Source organism: Leopardus geoffroyi, chromosome A1 (genome assembly GCF_018350155.1).
Source record: "Leopardus geoffroyi isolate Oge1 chromosome A1, O.geoffroyi_Oge1_pat1.0, whole genome shotgun sequence".
NCBI lineage: Eukaryota > Metazoa > Chordata > Mammalia > Carnivora > Felidae > Leopardus > Leopardus geoffroyi.
Window position 1 is genome coordinate 197,016,591 of NC_059326.1, and position 16,675 is coordinate 197,033,265.

General features: G+C 53.3%; 1 protein-coding gene across 3 annotated transcripts in view; it reads right to left on the bottom strand.

Moving 5' to 3' along the window:
- Positions 1-16,675, bottom strand: part of ARHGEF37 (Rho guanine nucleotide exchange factor 37) — a 71,778-nt gene that overhangs the window by 15,258 nt on the left and 39,845 nt on the right. For all 3 annotated transcript variants that reach the window (XM_045437432.1, XM_045437427.1, XM_045437416.1), the window contains exons 5-12: positions 15,148-15,347; positions 13,700-13,830; positions 12,893-12,997; positions 10,810-10,920; positions 9,665-9,994; positions 7,104-7,232; positions 4,328-4,523; positions 2,665-2,822 (exon numbers count right to left, since the gene is read on the bottom strand). In XM_045437432.1, the coding sequence (XP_045293388.1) occupies positions 2,665-2,822; positions 4,328-4,523; positions 7,104-7,232; positions 9,665-9,994; positions 10,810-10,920; positions 12,893-12,997; positions 13,700-13,830; positions 15,148-15,347 (1,360 nt within the window). The remainder of the gene's footprint in view (positions 1-2,664; positions 2,823-4,327; positions 4,524-7,103; positions 7,233-9,664; positions 9,995-10,809; positions 10,921-12,892; positions 12,998-13,699; positions 13,831-15,147; positions 15,348-16,675) is intronic.

Sequence of the window (16,675 nt, forward strand, 5' to 3'; positions counted from 1 at the left end):
CACCCGACTCAGTCCCCACTGCTGGGCTGTCACCACCTCCCAAGGACATCCTGTATGCTACAGATGAAGGCTATCTCTGCTACTTCCGCCACCAATACCCACTATGTGGCAGGTTCCGTCCCAGCACTTTACCTCGTGTTGATGCTCACAATTATATAATCCCAGTTGGCCCATTTTTCAGATACGGAGGTTGAGACTCCGAGGGGTCAAACAACTTATTCAGAAATCGCATGGCAATGAAGCCAGGCCTGTCTGGCCTCAGCCCACTGCTGCCATCTCACTGACTAGAGGGCATGGCCTTCTCTGCCTCATCACCTCCCCCCGACCCTGCCCTGTCTAAAGGTGTCATCTGCTCAGGCCCATTTCCCAGCTTGGAGTACAGAAAAGAGGTTGGGTGACTTGGTCATGTTTTCGGGAAAAGCACTGAGCTGGAGGAAAAATTGGAGGGAAGGGCATTTATCAGGCTAATATTTCACCTCCCTGGCCTCACTTTCATCATCTGCAAAATGGACGTGATATTATCCTCCCCCCACCCCCCCCAGGTGACTGTGGGAATTTAATGAATGATGAAGACCCGTGCCTGGTACACAGTAAGGGCTCAGTAAATGCAGGCTGCTCTGATTATTTTTACCGTTCCTACTGTTATTGTGGCCAAGCCTCAGGAACAATCAGGAGCAAGGGAAGACTGGGAGGACCCCACATGTGTGGACCCATGAACAGGGGAGGCAGCCGATGTGTCTGGGAAGATGGACCTAGAGACACTGCCCACCCTGGGTGGAGCAGGGGCTCAACTGGGGGATCTCTCGTGAGATTCTCGTGGGTCCTTTGCTGATAGGTGGGAACGTCCTGCAGGAGGCAGGCTTGATGCACTAATTGTGGCTGGTGCTCCAGGCACTGGCCCTTGGAGCCTTCCCAGGGACGCGTCACAAGCCGCAACCGTCAGATTCCACAGGCTTCCATGCAGCCCCCACGCGGCCCACTTCAGGCTCGGCTCTGGCCTGAGACACCCCCTGGCTATTCACTGCAAGCCTCTGGGTTCCCACCCCTTGTCCCCCCAGGCCCTTTCTGCTGCTCAACTGTCACCTGTGAAGCTCCTCCTTTCTAACTGGGAGCGTGGCCTCCCTTTACTGAGGTTACATATGCCCGCCGGGCTTTCCTATCCCATCCAGCCCTCACGGCAACCCCACTGAGCTGCTGTCCCTCCAGAACTCTGTCCTAGCAAAGTCAAACCCTTCCGTGGCTTCCCATCACTGCCTTGTGTTTCGAGATATAAGTCAAATACCGTGACAGTCATCTTTCTAAAGCGTACAATGCAATCGTTTTTAATACGTTCAGAGGCTGAGCAACCCTCACTACTGATTCCAGAACATTTTCATCACCTCAAAAAGAAACCCCATACCAGAGAGCAGTCACGTCCCATCCCCCAACCGCAGCCCCTGCCAGCCACTGATCCACTTTGTGTCTCTGCATTTGCCGGTTCTGGACTCTGGACTTTTCATATAAGCGGAATCACACGGCACGTGGCCTCTCGTATCACACTGAATGTGGTGGCAGTATTGGCACCTCCTTTTTTATGGCTGAGTAATAATTAACTGGACGGATATGCCATATTATGTTTACCCATTCATCTACTGGTGGACATTTCACTTGTTTCTAATTTTTGGCAGTTATGGATAGTGCTGCAGTGAACATGCATGTACGTTTCCCATTGCTTTTTTTTTTTTTTTTTTAATTTTTTAAAAAATGTTTTTATTTATTTTTGAAGGAGAGAGAGACCGAGTGTGAGCAGGGGAGGAGCAGAGAGAGAGGGAGACATAGAATTTGAAGCAGGCTCCAGGCTCTGAGCTGTCAGCACAGAGCCCGATGCGGGGCTCAAACTCACAAACCGTGAGATCATGACCTGAGCCGAAGTCGGATGCTTAGCCGACTGAGCCACCCAGGCGCCCCTCCCATTGCTTTTAAGTAAAGGCTGACACCCTCACTGAGACCACCAGGCCCTGCTGGCCTGGCCCTGCCCACCTCGCTAGCAGCGCCTCACCCCTGCCCTCCTCTTCCCGGACCACACCTGCTTTAGTCAGTTCCTCACGAGCCCCTGTCTGGGCCTCTGCATTCCTGGAGCACGCTTTCTGGGGAGCTCTTCCCCTCCACATCCCAGCACACCCCCTTCAGCCAATCAGTCCCCGCTCACCCTTCAAATCTGAGAAAAAGCCATCATTTTTCTGAGAAAAGCCTTTCCTGAACCTCTCCCACACCTGGGGCCCTGGCATGTATCACTGCTCTAACTTTACAATTATCCACATGATTATTTTATTACTTGCTCAGATTATAAATCTGAGGAAGGCAAGGACCAGGATTTACTTGTGCTCATTATTAGGTCTCTCCTCTAGCACACTGCCTGGCAAATATTGAATGAATGAATGAATGAATGAACGAACGAACGAATGAATGAATCCCACTTGTCCTGCTGATAGGGAGCAAGGGGTTGCTGATGTGGCAGGGATGGGGGTTTCCTTCTTCCAGGTCCACTCCTGACCAGGACACCGGTGTGGCCACTGACCAAGGCCCTGGCCTCATGGGACGGTAGCCTCTTGGAACAGGAGGAAAATGAAAGCCCCACTCCAGGTGGCCATGCAGAGACAGATCCCACCCCTCTCCCGGACTCACCTGGGTCACTGTTGGGACGGAGGGGACTGGGGCTGGGCTGGGCTCTGGTGTTAGATGATGGGAGTCCTTGGGAGGCCGCACTTGCTCTTTGACCTCCTCCTGACCGGGGATGACACGGTACAGCTCCAGCTTCCCAGCTGGCACGTACCCTCGATGCCCTACAGGACATGCAGAATGTTATCGGGCTGCGGACTGCCCTCCCCACCCTTCAGGGGTAGAGGAAGTTACCACCATTTCACGGAAGTGAATACCTCTGACACAGCTCTCCAGCCCAAAAGAGGATCTGAAAAGGTCATGGCAGGAACCTCACAAAGCCATCCCCAACCCACTCCCACTCAGTTTCCAGCCTCTACTTGCACACCCTCACTGACAGGGAGCTCATTCCCTACTGAGGCAGCCTACTCTGTTTTGAACAGCTTTGACAGAGATTAAAAAGCTCTTCCTGGGGCTGGTATGAAAACTGCTTTTCCGGTGCTGGGCCCACGGGTCCCCGCCCCCTCTAGCAGAGGCCCAGAGCAGGGCTGCTTCCTCACCCCACGACGGCCTTTTCCAGGAGGCAGAAACTGCCTTTCCCTTCTCCAAGTGCCCCCAGTTCCTGCTCAGGAACGACGACTCCAGTGCCGTTCCGGCTGCTATGGCTGTGCATGGTCAGCACTTCCCAAGGGCCCGCGGGGTGCCAGAACTGGCATTCGATTGTCTAGCTTTCACATCCACCCTCCGGGTCAGGACTCTTGTCTCCACCTGATGGCTGAGCCAACACAGCTTAAGAGGCTCCGTAACTTCTCTGGGGTCATGCAGTTTAGTAGAGTGGCAGGCTTGGGATCCCGACTCCGTCCTCTTGACCCCAGGGGCCAGCTTGAACACCCAGGCGGCTGGGTCACGAAGAGTGCCCTTTCACGATTTCCGCTCGACTGTATCGTTTTCTTAAGTTTTTGATAGACTCACTTTTTAAACCTTAGACCTGTTCTATCAATAATTTGAAGAACATATCGGCTTCTGTACTGGTTCTAGTTTTTCTCAAACGCAGAAAAACATTTCAGTAACAATTACAATAAACAGCCTGAAGGGGAAAAGCTGTCTGTGGATCCCCACCGGGTCCCGTGTCACCCTCACCTCGTGGGTCACGTGCCCCTTTTTGGAAGACATTGCAGGCCATCCTGTCCTGGGTTCAAAGTGCCCCTCGCCTCCTGCCCAGTTACACTGGGGCGCCCAGACCTGAGCAGCACACCCGAGGGCGGGACCAGTGCGCAGGAGACAGGACGACATCTCCCTCATTCTGGATGTCAGATGTCTCCCACGTGGCTGGGATCCAAGCGCCCCCTCTCTGCGAATCTACATCTTTCAGAGCGAGGCTGGAGTTCTCTCCATACATCTCTGTCTACCCCGGTGGTCTGTGAAGTCCCCAGGCAGGGTCCTTGTGTTCTCTGCACAGCGCTCAGCACACAGTAGGTGCTTGATAATGCACGCAGCAACATGAGACTGCCTTCCTCTTGTTGGCATACCAGCTGGCTGTGCCCCAAGCCCTTCATTTTCCCCTGTGCCAATCCCCATCCTGGGTTTGCACAGCCAGGCTCTGGCCCACACTAGTGCCCGGATCTCCCCGCTGGTTCCTCTTGGGTGGTTTTCCCAGAGGAAGGGGAAGAGCCCACGAAGCCCCACGTACCCCCAGTGTCCACCAGCCAGCGGCTGCTGTTGCCTTTGGTGTCCTTGTTTTGAAGGAGAGCCACAATCTGGCCCCGCAGCAGCGTCAGGTCCAGAGTCCCAGCCCCACTGATGTTGCTTGTCACCTGGTACAGCTTCTCGGGGCCATATCTGCTTAGCAGCGCCTGCACCTGGCGTTCAGCCCCTGGAAGGAGCGGCTGGGGGGCGGGAGGGAGGGACAGACAGAGACACGGGGGCCTGAGTTGGCGTGTCAAAGCCGGTGCAGTGTTTGCCCACGTGCCGACGGCCAGGGGACCTGGGCTGATCCAACCTCTGCTGCCGACAGGCATCCCAGCCGGGCAACAGTCTCCTCGCCAACAGATGGCTGGACCACAGGAAGAACACATACTCTTAGCAGCCGAAGGGATCTCAGAAAAAAGAAAAAAAAACAAAACAACAACAACAAAAAAAACCCCCAAAACCCTCTAATTTAACCCCTAAAGCCCCTCTAGGTCTACGCTTCTGGGATTTTCTAAAATCCTAATTCGGGTCCTGAAATTTCTCAGTTACAGCACTCTAGGACTGGGCCCTAAACTCTGGCCCCAGCCTCAAGCTGAATCATCCCACAGGAAAAAGCCCAGCAGGGCTCTTAGCAGGGCTGTGAGCTTCCCACGGCCACCTGGCCTTCCTCGTGTGGCTGCTGTGACAGCCAGCACAGGGTGACACGCACAGACCCTCCCTCACGTGCGAAGGAAGGGAGTGCTATCTTTTATTCCACAAGTGTTCATCGAGCACCTACTGTTTACAAGGCCCAGGAAGCTTTGTGAATGGGGTAGTGGAAACACAGAAGACAGCTTTGCCCTGATGCAAACTGCCACCCAGCTGGGAAGAATGACTCAGTGGCCCTGTCCGCCCATCCAATGACCTCCTGGCATTGCCTTTGTTTTCTTGCTCATGGTTTCCAGAAGTATCACCAAGAAGGGACTCGGGGACGACTGTCCCCTTTTTGTAAAACAAAGGAGAGGGGCGCCTGGGTGGCGCAGTTGGTTAGGCGTCCGACTTCAGCCAGGTCACGATCTCGCAGTCCGTGAGTTCGAGCCCCGCATCAGGCTCTGGGCTGATGGCTCAGAGCCTGGAGCCTGTTTCCGATTCTGTGTCTCCCTCTCTCTCTCTGCCCCTCCCCCGTTCATGCTCTGTCTCTCTCTGTCCCAAAAATGAATAAACGTTGAAAAAAAAAAAATTAAAAAAAAATAAAAATAAAAATAAAACAAAGGAGAAATTTAAGACATTCAATATAGATCTACCATATACTCTCTGACTATGTATCATATTCTGTATGGCTATTTCTGGGACAAGAGGTGTTGGTGTAGGGAAAACAGGCAGAGGTGCCCTTCAGGGGCATTTGGGCACAGACTCTGCCATTAGCCCTACTCCAGAGGGTTCGCTAGTCAGGATCGAGAACCAGGAGGACCTGTTGTTTCTAAATAGGCCCTTAAATGAAAGTGGAGACAGGGTGGCTTTCCCCGCCGCGCCCTCCCCCCCCCCCCCCGCCCCGCCCCAGAATGCTGGTGTTAACCCGAGTATAAAAGCCAGTGGTGTAGAAACATTTGCCTCCTTTCTCAAGTCTGAGAGAGGCCCTAGGAAGAGAACAGCAGTATTCCCTGGAGGAGCCGAGGGGAGCCAGGGAAAAATATCACCAGGAGTGATGGGACAGAAGCACTCCTGGGTGACCACCTCGCTTCTGTGGGTTCTGCACCCTCAGGCAGAGAAGTCTGGAATGGATAGGGGGAGTGTGGGCGGTGGGGCAGAAACAAAGGTGGAAAAGAAGGGGTTTCCCTTCTCTTCTACTGACTTGCAACACATACTGGGGTTATGATGTTCCCATTCATTTTCTCTTTTTTGTTTCTCTGTGTCTTCTTTCTACAACCAGCTTGGGATGCTTCTCCGATAAGAACGTTATTGTGTCTTAAGTAGAAAGAGAGAGGAGGCTCCCACGCCCCGGGACCCATACAAGTGCCTGCTCTGTGATTTTCTGCACCTTCCTCTCCCCGCATAGCAGGGCCCCTGCCGCACCCCCCATGAGACCTCTGCTGGGGCAGTGTCAGCGTAGAGGAGGAAGTGGGGACGGCTGTGGCCCAAGCAGGAGTCAGCACCCCTCGGAACGGCCATGCATCTCTGATGGTCTTTGACCTTCTCTGCACTCCAGCCACGTGCCCAGGCCACCTGTATGGGCGCGCTCTGCTGGGCTCCTTTACTTGTCCCTCTGTGTCCCCTTCCCCCTTCTGGGGAATCCTGGTACTGTCTCCTGACCCTTAATTTCGCAATTCCACGTACGACTGAACACCCAGTTTCAATTTCCTCAAATCCAGGCCCGTCCTCCTCTGGGGACTCTTTCTCCTTTAGCTACTTCAGCTCTGTTTACAAAACAGACTGCCTAGGGGCACCTGGACGGCTTAGTCGGTTAAGCATCGGACTTCGGCTCAGGTCATGGTCTCATGGTTTTGTGAGTTCGAGCCCCTCGTCGGGCTCTGTGCTGACAGCTCAGAGCCTGGAGCCTGCTTCCGATTCCGTCTCTGTCTCTCTGCCCCTCCCCTACTCGCTCTCTGTCTCTCTCAACTATAAAACATAAAAAAAAAATTTTTTTTTAAACAAAACAGATTATCTGTGTATCTCCTTCAAGTGGACTGGAAGGTACCCTTTCCTTATATTTTAGAGAAAAATATTTTACAAAAAACAAAGCTGCACCCCATTGGCAGGTGAAGGACCGAACGGTCTACGGGACAAGGAGGGACACTTACCTGTATGGTGGGAGGTGGCAGCACTTTCTCAAAGTTCTCTTGAAAGGAGCGAAGCTGGTGACCAGTCTGGCCCAGCACATCCTCCACCAGCTTCCTGAAGGCTGGCTCGGAGAGGTGGTGGTGAGGCAGCTGGGTGGGGCAGACACTGTCATCAGAGCACGCTCTGGAGAAAGGGGACAGAAGGACTCTGGCAGCCTACACTCCATCCAGCCCCGATGTGTTACGATGGGTCTGTCTTTGTCGGCTGCCATTTTTGCCTGCCGACTGCCCCACTCTCTGTCCTTCAAGAAAGCATCCCTCTGGGAGGGTCTCGAGGGATTGCCCACGGTGGTGCTGCAGCCACACGGCTGGCAGGCACGGCCACCCTTCTCCCATCCACCGTGATCAGCCCACGGACTGGACAAGCAGCCCGCGCAAGGCTCAGAGTCGTCCTCCCACAGATTTAGTATGTGAAGGCTGAGAACGACAGAATAACGTTTCCCCTAGCTTCTGAGATGCGAAGCTGTCTCTCCCACCGTGCAGAAAAAGGGTCTGCCTGAGAATGAAGCCAACCCGGAGAGGGACACAGAGCCAGGAGGGGGAGCGAGAGTCAGAGCCCCGACAACACTATCTGTACTGAATGCAGCCTGCCCGGGGCTCATCCCCTCCGGAGCCTCCCAGTTATGCAAGTCACGACGCTGTTCTTTAGGCCTAAGCTGGGTTGGAGCCCAAGGAGTTCTGAGTAATGCTCCACGCTGAGCCCCTGGCCCTGCTAGCCATCTCCAGCATTCTTACCACACGACCTAGGAATGAGTTAGACCCCACAGCTAACAGAGACATGTCCTCTCTCTGCTTGTCACCAAACTCACTGCTCTTGGCTCTGACTTAGAGCCCTTCCCCCGCCCCCCAGGATGCGGACAGACTGAGGCTCCACGGTGCAGGCCTTTCTTGGGCTCCACAGGACCGGTCCAGGGGGAGGGGCCATGGGCCACAGACAGGAAGCGGGCACCAATCACTGACAGGCCCAACCAGGAAATGTCCCCTTTCAGCTTTTATAAAGCTGACCTTCCCGCTATTGGCGCCCTGTAATACTCCCCAGCCCCGCACATCCTGGTCTGAACACCAGGGGCCTGGCAGCCTTGGAGGGAAAACTAGAGGGCGGGAAGAGAGTGACAAGATCATCTAATCAGATTTACCCTCTGCCTTCAGGAAAGAGAAATGCTTCTTTTTGCAGATGGCTCAGGCTTAATTAAATTCAAAAAGAGTGTCTGAGATAGAACTCTGTATTAAATGCTTGGAAGGCCAAAAAGAATAAAGCCTACAGTCCCAGCCCTCCTCCATAAGGGGAAACAGCTTCATCCAGCAGCCCAGCAGAAGGCAGGCTCTGCTAAGTGCTTCACAGAGCACATCCGAAGGGCTGGTGGAGGACAGAGGGCGGTGAGATGGGCTCTCCCAGCCAGGAGAGGGGATTCAGAGGGCTTCATGGAGAGACTTGTTCATCTTTCACATGTTTGGGGAGTTCCCGCCATACGCCAGGCACTGTGGAAGGCATGGGGGACGATGGGGTAGGGGTGTTCCAGGCCAAGGAAAGAGTCGGTGCAAAGGGCTGTGGTCACACTCAGAAGAGGTGTGCTGGAAGGGGCTGCAGGGGTGCAGTGAGGCACAGCGCCTCCACGGAGGTGGAGCACGTGTGATTTAGAGGAAATCTCATGCAACAAACGGCATGGGGGCAGCTGAGCTGGAGACCATGAGGCAGAGGAGACAGCATGTGGTATGGGCAGTGCTGGAAGTGCCCGGGGGGCCAGACCCACAAGCCCCTCAGCTCGGATGCTGACATCAGAGACAGACTGGAAAGCAGCTGAGTCTGCCTTCCTGTGTCAACCCCAGTTTTCAAGAATCAAAGTTTGCCCTTGGAAGTTTGTCCAAACCTCTTTGCAAGCTCTTTATGCTTTCAGCAGACAGCTCTTCTAACAGGCTGTCAAGCATTGTTCAGAGCCTGGGCTCCAGGGTTGAACTGCAAGGGTTCAAATCCTGCTATCAGCAGGGTGGCCTTGGGCAAGCCATTTAACCCCTCTGTGCCGGGGGCTTCCTTTTGGAATGAGGACAATACCACCACCTACTCTACAGGGTCACTGTGAAGATTCGGTGAGACAATTCACGGAAGGTACTCACTAGTGCTCACAAGGAGGCGGCTGCTAGAAGAATAGTAGCAGCAGAACAATAGTAGCAGCAGAACGAGGCTTGGGACATTCACTTCTGATTGTGTAGAAGGGTCCTGGCCTCTGTCACCAATGTCTAATATACCCCAAGGCCTGGCCCCAAGGTCTGCTATTTTCCCAGCAGAGCCTCTTCCGCTTCTGAATCCCAGAGCCCAGGAATGGCCTGAAGTCCCAGTTCTACCCTTGTTTACGTGATCTGATTCCATTAATGGAAGGAGAACCGGCATCAGAGAGATCCAGAAGGTCCCCGTGGGCTCCTGCCAAGCACCTGATGGCCTGTTTGGAAGGCCCCATCTCATTCCATCCCAGCCCCCGCAAACAGCTGACTGAAGGGGCCAAGAGGCTATCCTACAGAGGCCTTACCTGGGCCAAGCTGCCCTCTGCCCTCTGCAGCACTTGCTTTGCAAGGTCCCTCTGGAGGTCCACGAACGTGTGCAAGATCTGGCCCAGCCACCGCATGGCCAGCTGGTTAAGCTGGGGGAGTTCAGCCACCAACAGGGAGTTGAGGGCCTGGTACGTGTGCCGGGCCTCCTGCTCCTCGTACGTCACGCTGCCCACCTCCAACAGCTTCTCTTCCACCCTCTCGAAGTCCAGTAGTTTGTCCAGACGCTTCTTGACCAGGTTCTGAGGGCCACTCAGGGCTTTAGCGAGGCTGCACAATGGCTGCCATACCAGGCCTTCCAGCCGCTGCTTCTGTGGGGAGAGGTGAGCTGGGGGCTGGGCAAGGAAGTGGCAGAGGACAGGCACCTGGGAGAAAGGGTTTTGGAGGCAGGTAGGACTGGGCTCTAGTCCCGCCCCCACAGACTAGCCGTGGCCTCTTGCGTGTTATGTAACCTTTCTGGGCCTCCACGTGCCCATCTGAAAAACGGGGACGGTGCACATACGAGCTTAGCAGAGTGCCTGGCGCTTCCCAGCATCTGTGCACAGGTCTGAAAAGATCTTGTATAGAGTGGTGATCGCAAACACAATCTTTGGGGGCTCAGATCCCAACTTGCCATTGACCATCTGAGTCACTTTGGGAAGTCACTTTCTCTGAGCCTCCAGCTCTCATCTGCAGAATGGGGCTCTTAATAGCATCGACCCCGTGAGCCACGTTGTGAAGATTAAATGACATGAAGACTGTAAAGGGCTCAGCAGCTTATGTGCCTGGCAGACAGCAAGGCACAACAAACATTAGCGGGGGCTATTTTTATCAGTAAAATGCATTAATAATAATCCCTGCCCTGCTGACAACTCTGGGCGGTTGCGGATGTGACAGTCGTGTAAAGGTCCTGACTTCTAAATATTCTTCTTTTTTCTTTTTTTTTTTTTTTTTAACGATTCCGTGTTTTTTTTTTTTTTTTTTTTTTAAGTAATCTCTACACCCAACGTGGAGCTCGAACTCCCAACCGCGAGATCAAGAGCTGCATGTTCTACCGACGGAGCCCGCGAGGCGCCCCCTAAATATCGTTCCTAATAGGCTCTGCCGCCTGCCTGAAAAGCAAGGGGAAAGGAGAGGCTGCACTCACAAAGTCTGGGAAGGCCTGGAGCTGGAGGTCTCCCATCAGGCTGCAGTACTGCACCACCGGCCCCCCAGGGATGTCCAGCTCGGATTCCTGCGGCCTGAAGCGGAGGAAAGCCTGGACCCCGAGCAAAGGAGAGACAGTCAGTCATGGCCCATCGCAGCCATCTCACGCCTGTATCCCCACCCCCCAACTCTACCCTCAAAGAGACTGTCCAGGCTCTCTGCACACCCACCGTGACAGGGAAGCACACAGCCTAGTCAATCCTTGCACAACTTGGGTGATTAGAAAGTTCTTCCTTGGACTGAACCAACATCTCTCTCCCTATTCTAGCGCTTTCCAAACTTCATGCCTTTGCCGATCACCTTTGTGGTTTTACTGCCATGTCCATGTTCCACACATTCTATTAACCCTTGAAATCAACTAACCATGCCTATTCGTATCAAAGAATTTAAAAAAAAAACAACAACCCACTGATGACACTACCATAAGAGGAAAACCAGCAATCACTGTCATAAATAGGCATGTAAGAGTAATTGCAATAAAAACAATGTCGTTAAGTTCTGTCTGGACATCATTGCCTACAGAAGGCTCCCAGCCCGAGACTCACTCTGCCCGTGTTTGTTTGTTTTTTTTAATGTTTATTTTTGAGAGAGACAGAGACAGAGCTTGAGCGGGGAAGGGGCAGAGAGAGAGGGAGACACAGAATCAGAAGCAGGCTCCAGGCTCCGAGCTTTCAGCACAGAGCCCGACGCAGGGCTCGAACTCACAGACCGTAAGATCACGACCCGAGCTGAAGTCGGACACCCAACCGACTGAGCCACCCAGGTGCCCCTCGCTCTGCCTGCGTTAAAGACACACAGGCAAAAGAAGGTTCTCCTGGACTGGGGATTACAAGAGGGAGTTGCGTGCTTGTTATGGGATTGCCTGTCAATGCTGTGTCTGTCACATAAGCCTGAGTCTGGGGAAATGCAGCCAAATGCTTCCAAATATCTGTCCTACCTGCAGAGCCACATGTGTCTCTCATATGCCTCTGGTTTCTCTCTCATGGCCTCTCCATCCTTTTTCTTGAGAGCCTTCCCCACCCAGCTCGTTGTACTGTGACAGGATCCTGCTGCCGGATCCTTCCGCCGGGGGGCCCGGGATGGAGCAGGAATGAGCAGGGGGATCTGCCCCACACAGAGGGAACTGTGGCCTCCCTCATTTTACACACTTCCCGTAAGGCCACCCCAAACCCCACTGTACGAAGAGCCTGTGATCATCTGACCAGACTGCTTTGCACCAATGGACATGACTGAGAGCGAAACCACAGGAAAGGGACAGAGTGGATGGAATGAGTCAGCATCGAGAACAAAAGTGAAGGACGCTTTGGGCACGAGGCAAATGATGTGTCGGAAGGCATGCAAACTGGGGTTCCTGCAGGCTAAATTCAGCCTCTAGAAATATTTTTTCTTGGGCCTGTACAGCATTTAAATTTTCATTTGTCGTTCACGTGGACACATCAGGAGATTTCGTCTAAAAGTCTGAATTTTCAGTTGTTGTCTTTTTTTTCCCCCTAAAATCAGAACTGGCTACTCTGGGTCCACACTCCCAAACAGCAACAGCTTCCCCGAGCCAAGTAACAGCTGCCCCTTTAGCTTGGAACCATCCGCCCATCCAGTCAGTCAGTCAAATTCTAAATATTATTATGTATTTAACGCTCCTGAAAAGTCTCGTAAATAGCCTGTTAGATATTAAGCCTTGAACACCTGCACATTTCACTCGGTAATATTACCTGCCTGACTCCTTCAGGCACCTGAGTCTGTCACCTGCTCTAGGTGCCAGAATGGCAGGGTCCCTCTAGAGGGCTCGGATGCCAGTGAATTTTAACCAAGCTCATTCCCTACCAGCTCAATGGGCTTGGAAGCTAAGGGTTGGGGAGTGCTTGCCCAGGGCCTTCTTCTGACCTATAGCCAGTGACCAGGTGACCTCTTCCGTTTGGTTCCTGCAGCTCCTGCCTCTGCCAGCTTGTCAAATTAGCCCTGCGTGCCTCCTGCCTGGGGGGCCCAGCCCAGCCCAGCCCACCCGTCATTAACTGCAAGATCCTCACCTCCAGATTAGCCAGGTAAACAGCCACGTTGTTCTTCGTCTCGGTCACACACAGCGACACCCAGTGCAACCTCTCTTCTAAGTAATCGAATTCCTTGTCTTCTGTCTGAGAGGAGAGTTTGTGAGAGCTGAGAATATCCCTGGGGGAGGCAGTGAGGCAGTGTAGACCCACACCCGCATCCCAAATCCTCACGGGGGACCACCTCGCCCAGCCCTGCCCCTCAGAGCCACTTCCTATGGCCCCAAAGCAGAGTGGGACAGTTAGAGGCAGTGAGTGCAGCCTAATGGATTTGTACTCAGACCATGAACTCCGATACATGAGCGAGCGTATGAGTCCTGGTTCACTTGCTCCCTAGCTGTGGGACCTGGGGCAAGTGTTTTACCCTCTCTGAGCCTGTTCTGTCAACTGCAAATGGGGTAATCAAAACACCTACTTCACTGGGTGGATCAAACCATGCCTGGTTCAGAGGAGGTATTCGATCAGCCTGAGCTGCTGATAGTTATTCAGAGCTGGTTCCTTGCCCAAACCCAGAGATCAGCTCTCCTGTCTGCATACAAAAAAATACTCAGAGAAACAGTAGCACAGGAGGCACAGGAGAAAGCCCTACCCTGGCTCTTCAGAATCACGTGAGGGGACCACCTCTGCCTCCTCCTGGCTATGCCGTGTTGGGCACCCCCTTCACCCGCTTAGCCTCAGCTTCCTCATCTCCAAAAGGGGTCTAAGCCTGCCCCACCCACTGCATAGCCCTGCTCCTTGGGATGGCTGGGATGCAACCCTTCCTCTGTCGCCCCCGCCCTGGGAGCTCACCCTGGGCACAAGCCCAGCTTCCTGCTTCAGCAGCTGGCTCAGCCGGGTGGTCTTCTTGGAGAGGGTGTGCGTGTTGATCCGGGCCAGCCTCTCCCTGAGCGTCAGCTGCCCCACTTTGGTATACTTGGAGGCTGCACCAACAGAGGACAGAGAAGGCATGGGAACCAAAGTGGACCCAGGAAAGCAGGCATCCCTGACACACCTGGTCAGGCATCCCTGACACACCAACCCAGAGCCCTCTTCTCAGACATCAGCGTCACGTCCATTAGGATGGCAGGCTGCCGAGGAAGAGCACAGGGCTCGGCGCCCCTTGCTCCAAGGTGTGAGCCCCGGCTCAGGAGCTGTGGGACTTTGGCAAGTCGCCACTTCTTGGGCCCATTTCTTCATTTGCACACGAGACCAGCCCCCTCGTGTGATTGCTGGGAGGGTCACATAAGATAGTGGGTCTGAAGGCACTTTCTAAAGAAGAGGGAGGTGATTTGCCTGGGGCCCCGTGGCCAGTGCTAGCCAGGCCAGGCTGGGGCGCACACATCCCCAGTCCTGGTGTAGGACTGGTCTGCCACCCAGCCCCGGGGCCTGAGTTTGACACCCAGCTCTGCCTCTTCCCAGCTCTGTCAGCTCTCATTTTACCTGGAGTGTAGATTGTGAGGCTCAGCCCAGATAATGAATGAAAGACGTGTCACGGTCAGCCCTGGGAAACGTGAGCTGGCTAAACTAGCACCTCTGTACCATCTAGGTCGTGCGGTTGCGTTTTCTCCCTGCTTGGGACACGGCTTCCTTTTCCAAGTCCTTCCGTTCCAACAACCTGAGAGATAGAGTTCCCCACCCACTAGCTGCTCTTCCCAAGGTATATATACACGGCTCCTGGCCTCCCCCTATTCACGTCTCCTCCGCAGTAGAGCAGCCTCCTGGTTCAGATGGGACTGATCTCACTTTAGTTCAAGGGGTGGGCATAAGCCCACGGGCATAAGCCAGTTCACGTAATCCCAAACCCCTGGCCACAGTGATTGGTCTCAAGAATGAAACATAAACCAGGCCCAAGCCAATCAGCTCATGGCATTCTCCTAAGTGTGGTGATTGGTTCAGGGGGAGCACATGACCCAAGTGGATCCTATCAGCATGAAGCTCCAATTTAATTTTATGACTAAGTGGAGAAAGGCCCCGTCTTCTCCTAGAGGCTTTGCTGTGCAGATGTGAGTCTCGGAACTACTATCATGAGGGGGGCCAGCCTGAAGATGACGCTGACACAGAGTAAAGACCGGAGATAAGAGAATTATGGGAAATGGAGCCAGCCCCCTGATTAAATCCTACCGAAAGCCCATATTATCTCTGGACTTGTGGTTACGTGAGCTGCTACATTCCCTTTATTAATGAAGACAGTCTGAGATGAGTTTGGGATCTGGAAGCATTCTCACTGATAACAGCCCCTAAATCCCCCCAGTCCTTACCCACTTCCTTGCGCCTCTTGTACTCATTGATGTTGGCGTTCACGTCTTGGAGGGCAGAGGCAGCCCTCTGAAGTACAGGGTAGGCACTGGCATCAGGATCTGTGTTCTCCAGGATTTTCTGCAGCAGCAATGGGTACTTGGTAATCCTCTGCAGAGGGATTACCAGTAAGAAACTGAGGCCTGAGGGCCCAGCTTGTGGCCTGGGGGAGAAGGCTGGCGTTAGGTAGGTAAAGCCCACCCTTCCGGGCACCAGGAGGACTGGGCTCTGGTCACAGAGCTGCTGTTTAACTCGCCGTGGGCTCTCAGGTAAGTCACCCTCCTTCCATGGCCCTCGGTTTCCTCATCTGTAACGCGTGAGGTCTAGATGTTAGATAGGCAGTGCTACTTCTCACTGTACCTCTTTCTGGGCCCTGAGTCCCCATCTGTACTAAATGCAACGGTTAGTTCTTTGTCCTCAGCTTCCTTGGCCTCTCAGCAGCAGACACAGCTGACTGCTCCCTGCTCTTATTTTTTATTTTAAATGTTTATTAATTTTTGAAGGAGAGAGAGAGACAGAGCGTGAGCGGGGGAGGGGCAGAGAGAGAGAAGGAGACACAGAATCAGACATGGGCTCCAGGCTCCGAGCTGTCAGCACAGAGCCCGACGAGCGGCTCTAACTCACGAACCGTGAGATCATGACCTGAGCCGAAGTCGGTCGCTTAACCGACTGAGCCACCCAGGCGCCCCTGCTCCCTGCTCTTAAAACAGTTTCTTCTTTTGGCCCCATAGATGCCCATTGTCCTGCTTCTCCTTCTCCATGGGCCATTTTCTTGGCCTGTGGCTTTAAGCACATCCCAAACCCAGATCTCCATTTCCAGCTTCGGTCCAGAGCTCCAGACTCACACAGTCAACTGCCTGCTTGACACGCCCACTTGGCACTGTCTCAAGCACAACTCCGTATGCGGGACATCCATTTTATATTTCATTCATTAAAATGGTTCTGTTGCTTTAAAAATCAAAAGTTTTCTGTGTCTCCCTCTCTCTCTGCCCCTCCCCCACCAGTACTCTGTCTCTCTCTCTTTCTCTCTCAAAAATAAATAAAACATTTAAAACAATTTTTAAATCAAAAGTTGTAGGGGCGCCTGGGGGGCTCATTCGGTTAGGCATCTGACTCTTGATTTCGGCTCAACTCATGATCTCACAGTTTGTGAATCTGAGCCCTCTTTCAGCTCCACGCTGACAGTGGGGAGCCTGCTTGGGACTCTCTCTCTTTCTGCCCCAACCCTGCTTGTGCACATGCACATACTCTCTCTCAAAATAAATAAATGAAAATTAAAAAAAAATAAAACTCGGGGGAAAATGGGTGATGGGCATTGAGGAGGGCAGTTCTTGGGATGAGCACCGGGTGTTGTATGTAAGCTATGAATCACGGGAATCGATCTCTGAAGTCAAGAGCACACCGTATACACCGTATGTTAGCTAACTTGGCAATAAACTATATTTAAAAAAAATCAAATCAAATCAATCAATCAAGAAATAAATATTTTTT